Source organism: Panulirus ornatus, chromosome 43 (genome assembly GCF_036320965.1).
Source record: "Panulirus ornatus isolate Po-2019 chromosome 43, ASM3632096v1, whole genome shotgun sequence".
NCBI classification, from domain to species: Eukaryota; Metazoa; Arthropoda; class Malacostraca; order Decapoda; family Palinuridae; genus Panulirus; species Panulirus ornatus.
The window spans coordinates 21,047,081-21,062,592 of NC_092266.1; the positions used below are offsets into that span (position 1 = coordinate 21,047,081).

The 15,512-nt window shown below is 37.1% G+C and overlaps 1 protein-coding gene across 2 annotated transcripts in view; it reads right to left on the reverse strand.

Annotated features, from left to right (window-relative positions):
• LOC139762377 (general transcription factor 3C polypeptide 3) overlaps window positions 1-15,512 on the reverse strand; it is a 28,450-nt gene that overhangs the window by 10,078 nt on the left and 2,860 nt on the right. For both annotated transcript variants that reach the window (XM_071687180.1, XM_071687179.1), the window contains exons 3-10: window positions 9,644-9,778; window positions 8,013-8,099; window positions 7,340-7,519; window positions 5,271-5,404; window positions 3,396-3,573; window positions 1,812-1,937; window positions 1,459-1,629; window positions 757-975 (exon numbers count right to left, since the gene is read on the reverse strand). In XM_071687180.1, coding sequence (XP_071543281.1) covers window positions 757-975; window positions 1,459-1,629; window positions 1,812-1,937; window positions 3,396-3,573; window positions 5,271-5,404; window positions 7,340-7,519; window positions 8,013-8,099; window positions 9,644-9,778 — 1,230 coding nt within the window. The remainder of the gene's footprint in view (window positions 1-756; window positions 976-1,458; window positions 1,630-1,811; window positions 1,938-3,395; window positions 3,574-5,270; window positions 5,405-7,339; window positions 7,520-8,012; window positions 8,100-9,643; window positions 9,779-15,512) is intronic.

A 15,512-nucleotide genomic window follows, 5' to 3' on the forward strand; every position in this document is an offset into this window, starting at 1 on the left:
TTCTGCCTTTCCCCAGAAATGGTGGTCTGCAAAGGCTGGTCTGGAAGTAGCCCAATGGATGGAAAAAATTTTGATGGTACCATGGAAAGCTATGAATACTCAAAATTTGATGCATGGTTGGTAAAATAGCGCACATTATTTGTAAGCACGTAGACTCGAAACTGTGGATGGCAAACAATATGTTCACCTAACAGTGGAAATAAGGCTAGTTACAGATCCATGTCTACATAAAGCTAAAGATCCTTTTGATGAACAATTGTTTTGAAATTTAACCAAAGATTAACTGGGGTGGGTTTCAGGTTTCCTAAATGTATGAAAGTAGCAGCAGAATTTAATATAATAAACCCCATAAGCACATTGCAACCTCCTTCCTCCATTCCCCATTAAATTGGGGTGCAATATCCAGCCTCCATAATCATTATTAGCTTTACAGTAGTAGCCTCACTGCCTACAAGAGAAAACAGTGGTATAATGCAATAGTTTAAGATAATACAGTAAAAATCAGTATACCAATCTTAGTCATAACTATGAAGTTATGACTAAGATAAATCTTTCATGGTATACTGATTTTACTATATTAAACTACTGCATTATACCACCATTTTCTCTTGTGGGCAGTGAGGTTACTACTGTAAAGCTAATCATGAATATGATGTCAAGTTTCATTATCTTGAATTTTTCAGTTAAGCTCTTATACATACAGCATGAAAATTATTAACATACTTCATAGTTTAAACAGAATTTATACACAATTACCTTATGTAACAGTCGCACTCCCCCATGAAGGATGAGAATTTGAATACAGCGCAGATGTTCCTGTTGATGCATCAGGACCTCTAACATAAGGTTAACATCTTCTGGTGTTACGTATGATGGGTACTTTTTAAAAGCTGTTTCCATTGCATCCCTAGCAAGATGAACATCCTTGTTCTCATAATGAATTTTTGCAATCTCTTTAGCCAATCTAAGACCATCCTGTGAAAAAAATTTCAACAGCCCATTAATGTTTAGAAACTGCTAAGTTAACAATATCAAAATGCCTTTACAACATTTAAATTCATCTGGTCCATTAAAAGTCTTTTGTTAATGCCATTTTTACTGCATATCCATGCATGATATTCCACAAACACAGTTTTCCCATCTAATTTTTTTTGTCCCCATAGATATTCACCATTACCCTCTTTAGTGAGATAGAGTCATGAACAGATGACTGAGCATTAGATGAGAAAATCCTCACTTGGCCCCTTTCTTTGTTCCTTATTTTGGAAAACCAACAGCTATTCCTTAACAATCTTATCTGGTTTTAAAAATCAAGGGACACCAGATACAACCCTAAGGAAATAAAGAATAATCAGTCTTTAAACTTTCATCATAATAATCACAACGTACTTGCATCATATATGAACAACCAACCCTACACTAGACTTCTGTCACTTCATCTTAGCAATTACAGCTTACCTTTCCCTGGTCAGTTCTGAGATACTTCAGCATATGTGTATAGCCCTTTAGAGCTTTTAGCTTTTCTCCCAACTGTTCCAGGAGGTCACATCGAGCCCAGTGATAGTCCAAATTCTGTGGGTTGGCCTTAATAGCTCTGCCCCAACAGAAAACTGCTTGTCGGATGTCTTCCTGCAGATGCAATTTCAAGAGTAAGGATTCTATTATGGTCTCGTACACTCTAAATCAAATATGATTTGCCCTATGTATATTGCAATAGAATCAAAATAACAGAGATACATGTTACAAAAGTAAACAGCACTTATTCCAGTAATATGAATATCAACAAAAACACCATGTCAAGGATGACTGACCTGGTGCAGAGACAAATCTGCCAACTTCTCCCATTCTTCAGCATTTGGACTAAGGAATGCAGCAATAAGAAGGAACTGCAGAGATTTGTTCACCATTTTCTTTTCCTCGTATATCATTCCTAACGTCTGCCAATATAAGCAACAAATTATCTTTAAGGTGGCTGCACTACAAAGAACAAGTTTCAAAATTACTAGAAACCTGTAAACTGTCTTTGAGAAGAAATTATCACCCAACTCTTCATGTATGAAATGGCTTCTCACAAAGGATTTTTTCCTCTTCCATGATTATGAAATACACCTCAGAAGGATAATTACTGTTCAATCACTTTGTGGGATGGTAACGAGTCCTCTGTAAGTTAAAAATTTTCACAAGTTACAAACAGCCCTAACAACCCTCCCTTTCACAAATCTGTATTTAGAGAGGGGGTATTAAAGTCTGTAAATACATACTTAAATTGTCTTCTTACCTTGCTGAAAATATATCTTCCCTCTTTAAAGATGATGACCCTTCTAAATTTTTCTATTTCACATGATAAAATCCCATGATTCACACAAGTACTTTCACTCGAGAAAATGTCACTTATCACACACGAGTTAAAACCATTATTCATTTTGTAAACACCTCACAATGAATACCAAACACATTGGCAACCTCCTAAAGGGAAGCACATCCACCTCCTAAAGGCAAGCAAAATAACATCCTGAAAATGGTTTACCCTGAAAGTTTCACATGCCACAGTTCAGTCCAATGACAGCATGTCAACCCCAACATACCACACTGTTCCAATTCATTCTATTTCGTGCACATCTCTCACCCTACTGCTCCATCCTTCCATCTCCAGTTTGGTCTCCCAGTTCTCCTTGTTCCATCCACTTCTGACACACATATCCTCTTTGTCAACCTTTCCTCACTCATTTTCTCCATATGTCCAAACCTTTTCAATATATCATATGCTCTCTCAACCATACTCTTTTTATTCCCACACATCTCTCTTACCCTTTCATTACTTACTCAACCAAAACACCTCACACCACATACTGTCCTCAAACATTTCTCTTCCAGCATATCCACCCTCCTCTGCACAACCTTATCTATAGCCCATGCCTCACAACCATACAATATAGCTGGAACTACTATTCTTTAAAACATACCCATTTTAACCTCCGAGATAACATCCTCTCCTTCCACGTATTTTTCATGGCTTCAAGAACCTTCATCTCCTCCACCACCTTATGACTCACTTCCACTTCCATGGTAATATTTGCTGCTAAGTCCACTCCCAGATATATAAGACACTTTACTTCCTCCAGTTTTTTTCCATCAAACTTATATCCCAACTAATTTTCTCTCAACCCTGCTAAACCTAATAACCTTGCTTTTATTCACATTCACACTCAACTTTCTCCTTTCACACACTCTTCTAAACCCAGTCACCAACCCATGCAGTTTCTCATTCAAAGCAGCCACCAGTGCTGTATTGTCGGGGAACAACCAACTCACTTTCCACGACCTCTTATCCCCACCAAACTGCATACTCACCCTTCTCTACTTTTATGTGACTATTTTCTTAGAACTGTTGTTACCTGATATGGCTCAGGTGAGTGTGAAAACTGTCTTATAACCTCCATGCACATCTTGATGGCTTCATCATACTCGCAGCGAGCATAGCGTAGGTTGGCTTCACCCATGAGTCCCTGAAGAGCTGCTGGCAAGCGACGTCTTCTCCTCTTCTTACCACCTCCTCTGCGCTTCAGCTGGTACCTATAAATAGTCAGAGCTCACCTGTGACCTAGTCATAATTATACTATGTTGCAACAAACTACTAAATACTTGGAAATGTTCGGGCTAGAACCTTTTCTGAAAACAGGGAGTTTGTGCACACAAGAAATTCAACCCCTCTTAAAAAAATAGAATATTTCCAATACACAGCTAATACGAACCAACAACTAAACACACAATAATGTGACTGTAGTGTCCAGCTAAAACATGGTGGAAGAAAAGGGAAGCTTCAACAGATACTGCATTGAAGCTGATGCCCTTTTATTTGATGAATCAAAGATAAACGGAACAGTAGGTTACTTTGAGGTGTGTAGAAGGAGGTGAATCAATGCATATTCAAGTTTAAGAGCCAGGTGCCTGTTTTCTGAAAAGGATGAGTAATCACAGTTAAATATTGGTTGGAACGTACAAGTGAAGTTGAAACGTTTAGATATGTGAGGGTGATCAGTTACGACAGAGAAATTAAAACTTAGCAATCATCGCAAAGGAAATAATCTAAGATGCATTGAAAGCTCTGGTAAATGTGAAGAATCTAATTTCTAAATGCACAATAAGCTTGCATGATTGAGTGGTCATCCCAACTCTCATACCTCAGTGTAAAACCATAGTCTTTCTAGGTCCAGGCTGGCATAAAACAAAAACAGTAGTATAGCTGGATTCAAAATAAAGGATAAACATGTAAGAAAGATGTGGAGTGAAAATATCATTTCATATTTACAGAGACATGAATGGTGCCCTCTAAAATGCTATGGCCATACAGGATGCAGAGTAAATGTTACATTGTTGGTAACAAGGAAATATACTTAAATGTGCATGGAAAATAGGTAAGCAACAAAAGTGACATATGAAAATAGTTAACTATATGAGGCTAGAGGTATTTCAGAGGAGAACAGCATAGGAAAAATGTATGCCTTTGTATAATGAGGTCAATTTGAGTGTGATGTAAATAGAAATGGAGGTGAAAGATACCATGTCAACAGATGAATAAAATTTACATATCATGCATAATGCTAACTTAGATAGCATTTTATGTGAAACATTTTCATAAAGATTTCTGTGTGTTTTATGAGATTCTTACAAGACCATCTATGAAGGTTGTTAATGCTCATTTACAATCTGTGCAGATAAATGACACTAGTAATGACAAATAAAAAGAATTTATAGGAAACTCAGGCAGTGAAAACTACAAAGATGCCTTAAGCATTATACAACACTTTCATCTGGATATGACTGGAAGAAAAGGTGAAGATATTACAGTGGAACTTCATATTTCAGACTCTATGAAAGCAACTTCCTAGCCTCTTCAAAGAAAAACGCTATCACGACATGACTAAAAAAAAATCCTATTAAAAATCTTTCCTATGAACATTACCGTCCAAGAGTTAGTGCATAGACAGATCTATCTCACCATGGAATTCTTCAAAGTACTGTAATGATGTGTAGAGGACAAAACTCCAAGGTTGCATGTGCACATCCTTGATACCATCAAAACATTAGGCTGGTCAGCATTTTTCCTGTTTTAATCTGCTTTTCAAACCTATCACAGTAGTCAACTTATAGATATCTCTTGTTTTAACTCTAATATGAAAAAGAACATCTTCAAATGAGTCTTAGTTTCTGAACTTTTTCTAATTCTATTCTCATTCCAAAAATTCAACTGGATACTGCATTCTCATTACCTCTGTTGCTCACTGAGCTCCTTTTCAAATTCCGCTGCATGATCTTCCTTAACCTCAATGGTGCCTTCAGGAACTGGTGGGGTGTCCTCAACATCACTATCAACATCAGCATCTTCACCCCAAAGTGCTGCGACCTACAACCAAAGGCTTACATGAGATCTGCTAATGAAGTTCAATGAAGTTTATATTGAGTACAATGTAGTTTCTAACTTTTAAAATGATAATTCTAACCTTAAGGTGTTAAAAACTACAATTAATCCTGTATATCCCAAAAGTAGAAGTTTAATCCAGCCTGCTGATAAAAGGCAGTTCCAAAAATGTCCTCTGTTCACCTTCTAATCAGGCCAAAGGAGAATCTTATGCCTGCCAGAAAATCTGATCAGATCTTCTCTTTTCTACTTCTACCCCCTATTCACTCTTGAGATGATTATTCTGTTTTATACAATTCAACTCACTCTCCCTCCCCCTTCTCCTAATTCTGGTATTCCTTCTTGTACTGAACATATTTCTTCTCTCAGTTCAGACCTGTGTAACATCTCAGACTGAAAAAGTGGCCTCTACCTCAAGGGCATAGCCACAGCAAATCTCCATAACTAGTGAACTCCAGAGAAGTTTCTTAGCCTTTAGTACCTAACCCTTAACAGGCCACTGGCAGAAGGCAACCCTAGTGCAGCATTTCTAGAGGCTCCCACCTAATGTTCCCACAGACTACTTAGACTACTTCCACCTAATGTGTTTACCTAATATTCCAACCCAATTCTACCAAATAATTCCACCTAATATTCCTACTATGTCAACCTAATGTTTCTACCTAATATTCCTACCTACTACTTCTTATCTATAGCTCCTACCATTTAGCCAAAAGGTAGGGCTAGCACAGCACTTATCATGGGAAAATCTAGAGTGTGAGTTAAGTTCAGTGTTGTCAAGTGTTACGTGTGGCAAGGAAAGATTATATACTGGTGGACAGAATGTCAGCAGTGCACATATGGGTGAGGCAGAAAGGAGACAGCTACCTAGGTCAGAAGAGTGCAACTTAACCACTGAAGATATGGCTCACTTCACAGCTGTCACTAACCCTCTGGATACCCAAGTGGGTAGTTCTGGTAATTTAAATCTAAGTGTTAAATGTACTTTCTCCCTTTATCTCTGTCTAAGAGTCATTAATTTCCCTCAGCTCAATTTCAAAACAGAACAATTCTAGCCTGTAACAACATTAACAAGCTGAGCACAATTCTAACCTGTAACAACATTAACAAGCTGGGAATAACCATATCCCTTAACCTATCCTGGATACCCTACTTAATTAACATGACAAAGTATGCTTCCCCAAAACCTGAGGGTGTTGATAGGTGCAGAACTAATTTTCTTGCAAGCAGGTATTTCAGATCTATGGGAATTCCTTAATTCCAGTATGGATTACTATTCTATTAACCAGGGAAGACTCAGAAACTTCCCATCTCATTAATTCTGCAGGCATCATCTCTGCAACCATTGCATTAATTCTGCAACCATCCCTTCCTGTATGCTAAAATGTTGCTCCTTTCTGTCTCTGTTCCATAGGTATTATTTTGGCCACTCTTCTAATGAGCTGTTTGAATATTCGTGTCCTTATGCCTAAATGATTGGACTAGGTGCATCCATCTCGCTGCCGATTCCCACAGTTCTTGTAAGGAGACTGGCCACTCAAGGACTAACCATTATGATGCATTCTCCTTCCCTTACACAAGTAACCTGTACAGCTCTCTTTCGCCTTCTATCTTTCTCTCTTCCTATAACCTTTCTACCTTTAAGATTCAAGTCTACAAATGCATGCAGAGCTCTGATTAATATCTACCTTTTTTCTCACTTGATTTTTTTTCACCCAAGATGGTATTTGAATGTGATGTCTTCATCAATATACATCTAACCTTATAAATGAAACCCTAATATCAATCTGCAACACATTTCCAAGGTAAGTTTTCCCTCTTTTCCCTCCAAGTAAAAACGTTGCTGGTTATGCATTACTCAAAAGGCCCCAGCATCTATAATCACTACAATATTAGAGTTCATGCAAAATTGTTATGTACCTCAGAGAAAGACATTCCATCTGTCATAAGACGATTTATCAATTCATCCTGACTCTTCCTATCTACAGGTTCTGTGATGGAATCCTCATCTTCTTCAGTTTCTTCTCCTACTGCTTCACCAACATTTATACTCAAGAAATTCTCTTCCCCCACATCTTCTGCTTCAATTGTTGGGATTGTCTGAGGAGGCATTAACATAGTAAAATACATATCATTACATATTATCATACACACATTTCTATGACACCAATCAATCTAAACCAATAATGAATTTTTTTTTTCATAAGGAACTGCCCTTCTGCATCTACATTTAAGTATCACTCAAATCTGTTTAACAATCTCATTAAGTGATAATTACATACAGGAGGTAAGGAGTATGTTCTTAATAAATAATTCAACCACATATAATTTGACACCTTGAAGAAAATTTATTAAAAAGACCTTTATTTCTTGGAGCATTATCTTATCATTTCTCATGGAGTTCATGAAATCTGGTTTGTAGTCATAAAATTCAAATGATATTAACCAATACATGAAAAGAAAATATATGGCATAATTAGCTACGTCTGAAAAAGCAATATCGATTTGATCTGTTGCTTCCCTGTTTGCTGAATACTGTTATCATTTCATTAACTGAGTAAAAAAATAAGAAATATTACTAAGGTATACTTACATGTGGGAGGCCTAAAACCTCTCTTTCATCAGATGTAACCAATGAAAATTCACCATACTGAGACGTATCAGTGCTTAAAGGCTCCATCTATAAAAGGATGACAATGAATTAGGAACTTGCTTTTTCACAGTACTTGATGGCTGTTTCCTGCTTTAGCAAGGTAGCACCAGGAAACAGACAAAGAAAGACATATCTACTAACACACACATGTATAAACATATAAACACATACACATCTTTTTCATACATAATCGCCATTTCCCGCATTTGCAAGGTAGCATTAAGAACAAAGGACCGAGCCTTTGAGGGAATATCCTCACTTGGCCCCGTTGTACACATGTACATATTCATACTTGCTCCCCTTCATCCATTCCCAACACCACCATGCCCCACAGGAAACTAAAAATGCATACAGAAAAAGAGTAAAGGATGACATATACATTCTCCTATCTTCCCCAAAACCTGATTGCTGCCCTATACACCAGCAAGGTAGTACCTGGAAACAGATGAAGAAATGGCACACCTGCTTACACTAATTCTCGAGCTGTCATGTGTAATGTACCGAAACCTACTTACATTAAATAATTCCTAATTTTCAAAAAATACATTAATTCATGCAATGATGTAAATAAATATAGGAAAACTTTCTCTAGTCAACACCTGAAATGTCTTCAAGACAAACTGCACTGTTGTTCCAGAATACAAGTCAGTCTAAATGACCAAAGATTTTAGTCAGAAAAAATCTTTAAAACAGCAGTTCTTGAAGAGCCTTTTGTAGTTCTTCTCTACTTTCAGAGATGTCAAGACTAGACCTGTGTAAAATCTCTAAGATTACATATCATCAAGAACAAGGCAGATAGTAAAAGTGCAATATTTAATAAGAAAATAATATGAAGTACTATAGTCACTGAATTGGAATCTAAAACAAGAGATTGGGATAATATAAACCATTCCAATTTCTGTCTTCTGCATATTCACATTTCCATGTCTCCCTAGCTGTTACAGTATATGGTTTTAGTATACACTACTCCAATTATAATTATAATTTTTACAGTTACCATTATCTTCTTTAGCTAGCCTATGGCCAGGCTTTTAACCAAGCTTGGACAAATTTGCAGTCAGGTAAAAAGGCTCATCTTTACTACAACATTGTCTTCACTAAATTACACCATTATGCAGTTATCTTCATACATCCTCATCCTCACCACACACTACAAACGAATTTCATTCAATCTTCACTACATTATCATTTTCATCACACACACTACAAACGATTTTCATTCAATCTTCACTAGATTATCATTTTCACTTCATCTATACACTGTATATTCACAATATCCTATCCTCACAATAACTTATTTCTACTGAGCTTTATTCGAAGCCAAAATATCCTCAAAATAGCCATAATTTTACTCACTAAGCTTTATTCAAGACCAGCCTATCCTCACAATACCCTAACTTTCACTAAGCTAGGTTCAAAAGTGGTCTACTAACAAACTCACTGTTAACTGCCATAAGTGGTCCATAATATATATGGCACATCAGCAGGCAATAGGCTGACTTGTAACGTCAATGAAAACCAAATACGACATGAAACATGTTACGCCAAAGATCTAATCCATTGTAACTTACAGACAAAAGATCAGTATATTCATTCTCCTGGCCATAATCTTCATTTTCATCATCATCTGTTGGTTCAGCTTCAATCATCTCTACTTCTACATGATCTGTTGCACCTAGTTCAGACATTCTGAAACTTGGATCCATCTGAAAATATTTTGATAAAACATATCATAATTATCGAAAACGTTACACACAAATTATTCTCAAGAAGTGGGATAAAGCAAAAAGGAGACAAAAGTATCTAATGCACACAAGCTCCAGGTTCTGCTTGCTGAAAAACAATGTAACAATAGTCGATAATGAACAGCTCAGTAGACCACCATCAAAAACATAATATATCCAAATTAAATACATCATAGAGAAAAAACAGGTAATATAAACTGTAAGAAATGTTTTACATCAATAAGAAACATTAAGAATGAAATGAAATATCATAATGGATATGCTGAGAATATGCTGCATATAACACTTTTATTACATAATGCAAAGATTTTAGAGAAAATATGTTTTGTCCTAGAGCAAATGATACTGCAGCTTGAAGGCTTCTTGTAAATTCACACATTTAGAAAGTAGATTCTATGAAAAAATTCCATATACTGCTTCTCATTCTCATGTGTTCCATGCAATTCCTTAACAGCATTCCAAGAGGTCATACATGCCCAGCGTTTGCTCCAATTCAGTTCCCCCATCTTTTGGACCCATTCCGAGAAAGGTTGTATTTTGTACTGTTGCTTAGTCTGCTACCGACATCTATTCATGTGCAATTACTTTGTCATGTACACACTAACTGTGGTAAAACATTTCATACAGAGCTTAAGAGTGCTGCAAGCTGGGACACTCAAAAGAAGATGGTTCATCAGGTTCCTTGGACAAAAATTACAAAGTAAGCAATCATTGCTTATAAAGGTCTGCACCCCTACTTTTCAGATCATCACTTTACATGGAACAATAGGGTCATGCAATAATGCTATTTGCTTTAATGATTTTTTGATAATGTGGAACTTTTTTAAAAGTACCCCATTCATTTTGTGCTAATGCTGCTCATTCCTAAACATAGTGTGATATACTTGCACAATTCAAATTTCCAGGTGAGCTGTCTTGTAAGGACTTAAGCATACTGTGTGGCATGGTAAAACAACTCCAATTAATTTTTCACTACCCTTTTTCTCTATTCTTCTTTTATATACAACTCTTCATTTTCTAAACTACACAGTGTATGTTCTGTGTATTCTAGGTAGTATATTAGTTAATGAGCTTTCTTTTTTCCTCTTCTGTGTATAAGTATATTGTTTAACCTGTGGTCCTTAACCCTCTACCCTCTACAGTAGAGAAAAACATCTTAAATGATACTGGTATCCAGGTGCTTGGGAAGATTAAGTAGCTAATGCAAGGGAGAACATCTGAGGTGTTGCCACCAATATGTATACAGGTTAAGCATCCCTAATCCAAAAATCAAAAATTCAAAATGCTCCAAAATCCAAAACTTTCTGAGCAGCGACATGACATTACAAGTGGAAAATTCCACACCTAACCTCACTTGCCCATGCTGGGCTCTGATGTGCTGTTGGCACTAGTTTGTTAAAAACCCTTGCTACCACCAGATCGATGTGCATTACTCACTGTGTTTTTGCTTATTCTCTGCTGTGTGGTGCAGAGATATTTCTAAAAATGTCAAAAGGGTCTGCAGACACCCCTACGGGTAACAGTGAAATAGCTGAAATAGTTCTAAATCAAGGTGATCGTGATAACAGAGTCAACAAAGATGACTTTGTTAACACTGCAGAAAAAGCGCTTATAGACATGGTGAAAATGTGTGATGGGACTTATTACAGGACTAGAGCAGCATGCATTCATAACAGATCAAAAAATCATGTCAGTTTATAAAATCAAAGAGAGACTTTTGAGACGAAAACCAATGTCAATGAGGCAGATGGCTCTAGATGAAACGTTTAAAAAACCACCCAGCAGAATGCCCTCTCATCCCTGGAGGACCCACTTCCCGATCCCTCAACTTCTGATGTTTCTTCTCATAATTATGTCAGTAGTGATGTACCCTCCCCCTCGAATTTCTCAGGCCATATGTAGTTATAGTATTTGGTACGGCATTATCTTCTTTTGTAAGCAGAGATCAAGTTTGTTGGGTAAATGCAAAACATTATTTTCATATGAAATCTGAATTTCATCTCCTAAAATTCCATGTAATCTACACCAAACTCAGAAATATATACAAGAACATCAGAACATTTGCAGTTGCAAGCAGACAGGCTTAGTTCAGGAAGAAATGAATCTTAATACTGATAGGTGCAGTTTTACATATCAGCAGTACAAGAGAGAAAACTAAAGTGTAAACTTTGCTGAGCAATGAAGCATAAGAGAGGATAAAGAATTGGGTTTATTACTAAATAAGATACAGAACCAGTAAAATGCAAAATATTTTTTCTAGGTACGTCAAGTTTCAGAATTTAAGGCTGACAAAAGCAACAGTAAGCTACCATGAAGATTTTTAGAGAAAGAAACAAATCCTACAAGAACTGTCAGGATCACTTTAACTTATCTAACCAAAAAGGAGAAGGTTTGGAGTTGATCTTGGTTAGTATTACAATCATTAAATGTTCTGATAATCTTGATTTAAGCAGTTAAAATAGTTCAATCTAATTTCATCCAAAGAATATGAAACAAGATCAAAAGTAAGAGTTTTATTTCATATGAGGTAAATACAATACTTGTTAAAGAAATGACCTAAAAATAGGAGAGAAAAATCATAAAATACTGTTTAAAATTCATCTTGAACACTATGTTTTTTCAAGTCCATGACCAATATTATTTTCACCTATATAAGCCCTCTTGATTTTCTACTTTCTCCACAGTAAGCTATGTAGTTCTCATCTCATCTACTTCCACAAGCAACCTAAAAAAGGTATAACTGTTAAATGTCGTTTGCTTTCCTTTATAGTAACTTGAATTACATGCAGGTATGAAATATTCAACTAAACACAGAGCCCTATTTAGATGTCAAAATTTCTTTTTTCAGAGCAGTTGCTCTGTTTATATAAAAGACCAATTCATCCTTATATGGAGTACTGCTATCATATCTTGGGTGCTTTTAGCTCTGCATCTTTGCTTGACAGAGTTGAGTCGAAAGCTGTCTGACTCTCAGAGGCCAACATTAAAACTTGACATACTTGCCCTATGCCACAATGCTGGTTCACTTTCCCTCTTCTACAGCTATTAATTTGGTTTTTGCTAAATAGAGCTGGCTGCTTGTGTGCTGCCACCGCTCGCTAGACCATGCAATATTTGGCAAGCTGCTGCACCACAAGTTTATTCTGTGGTTCTTGTCAACTCAAAGATGGGCCATCTTGATAACTGTTTCTTTCCCTACACCTTGGAGCTTTGGAACTAAGTCTCTACCCTTTCATGTCTTTCCTAATAACTATGACCTGGCACATTTTAAAATACAGGTTTTTCACTTCCTCAAAAATTTGTAGATACTTTTCCCATCTCTTCTTTTTCCCCTTCATTGACCTCTCTACATTTCAATTAAAGACCAGCCTTGATGTGGACTTTTGTCTGTGACTGAGGCCTCCAACTTAAAGAAAAAAGAGAAACAAAACAAAGCCTAAAAATTTGCACCTGTCTCATCCCCTCCAAGTAGATCCCACATATCCAAATTACTCCACTATATTCAAAATCCCCAAATATGCTATTCTTTCCACCATACTGCATGACTAGTCTTGCCATCTCCCACACTAATCCAATTGTATATTCATTATCATTTATTCATTTTGCTTTGTTGCTGTCTCCCGCGTTAGCGAGGTAGCGCAAGGAAACAGACAAAAGAATGGCCCAACCCACCCACATACACATGTATATACATACACGTCCACACACGCAAATATACATACCTATACAGCTCAACATATACATATATATATACACACACAGATATATACATATATACACATGTACAAAATTCATACTGTCTGCCTTTATTCATTCCCATCGCCATCCCGCCACACATGAAAGAACAACCCCCTCCCCCCTCATGTGTGCAAAGTAGCACTAGGAAAAGACAACAAAGGCCACATTCGTTCACACTCAGTCTCTAGCTGCCATGTAATAATGCACCAAAACCACAGCTCCCTTTCCACATCCAGGCCCCACAGAACTTTCCATGGTTCACCCCAGACACTTCACATGCCCTGGTTCAATCCATTGACAGCACGTCGACCCCGGTATACCACATTGTTCCAATTCACTCTATTCCTTACACGCCTTTCACCCACCTGCATGTTCAGGCCCCAATCACTCAAAATCTTTTTCACTCCATCTTTCCACCTCCAATTTGGTCTCCCACTTCTCCTCGTTCCCTCCACCTCTGACATATATATCTTCTTGGTCAATCTTTCCTCACTCATTCTCTCCATGTGACCAAACCATTTCAAAACACCCTCTTCTGCTCTCTCAACCACACTCTTTTCATTACCACACATCTCTCTTACCCTATTATTACTTACTCGATCAAACCACCTCACACCACATATTGTCCTCAAACATCTCATTTCCAGCACATCCACCCTCCTCCGCACAACTCTATCCATAGCCCACGCCTCGCAACCATATAACATTGTTGGAACCACTATTTCTTCAAACATACCCATTTTTGCCTTCCGAGATAATGTTCTCGACCTCCACACATTCTTCAACGCTCCCAGAATTTTCGCCCCCTCCCCCACCCTATGATTCACTTCCACTTACATGGTTCCATCCGCTGCCAAATCCACTCCCAGATATCTAAAACACTCCACTTCCTCCAGTTTTTCTCCATTCAAACTTACCTCCCAATTGACTTGACCCTCAACCCTACTGTACCTAATAACCATGCTCTTATTCACATTTACTCTCAGTTTTCTTCTTTCACACACTTTACCAAACTCCGTCACCAGCTTCTGCAGTTTCTCACATGAATCAGCCACCAGCGCTGTATCATCAGCGAACAACAACTGACTCACTTCCCAAGCTCTCTCATCCACAATAGACTGCATACTTGCCCCTCTTTCCAAAACTCTTGCATTCACCTCCCAACAACCCCATCCATAAACAAATTAAACAACCATGGAGACATCACACACCCCTGCCGCAAACCTACATTCACTGAGAACCAATCACTTTCCTCTCTTCCTACATGTACACATGCCTTACATCCTCGATAAAAACTTTTCACTGCTTCTAATAAATTGCCTCCCACACCATATATTCTTAATACCTTCCACAGAGCATCTCCATTTCATTAAATATGCATCCCAGAACATACCAAATCTTTATTAAGACTGCATTGTCAAGATACACTGTCTATGATGTAATTTCTGTTAAATACTGTTTAAAGACACTATCATTAATCAATATTTCATCAAATGTAAGCTTCTCCAAGAAGGCTGAAATGCTCATGTCATCTCTTTCTTCAAAAATAAAGCTATGCTGTACATGCTTCCTGCACAAACCATAAAATATTTCAAAATAAATGGTGCCCTTTTAACTTCACTGCTTGAATAACAAACTCTGTAATAACCGAATTAAGCATCAGGATTGTGATGATGAAGTGTAGCTTGGGTAAGATAATCTTCCTTTTTCTTGCACTTTTGCTTTTCAACTATCATACGCACTCAAAAATTTTGATATCATACAATTTATTCACAGAATCAGAATAAGAGCCTTTTAAATAAAAAAAAACTCGCAACCTACAACTGTGTTTAAATGAAACAAATATCCAAACTTTCAAAGCCCTTTCTTATTTTTCACTTTGCACACTATGTTGATTCAACTAGTGAGAACAACTCCATTCACACCAACTTGGAACAAAAAATCTTTCCAATGCATT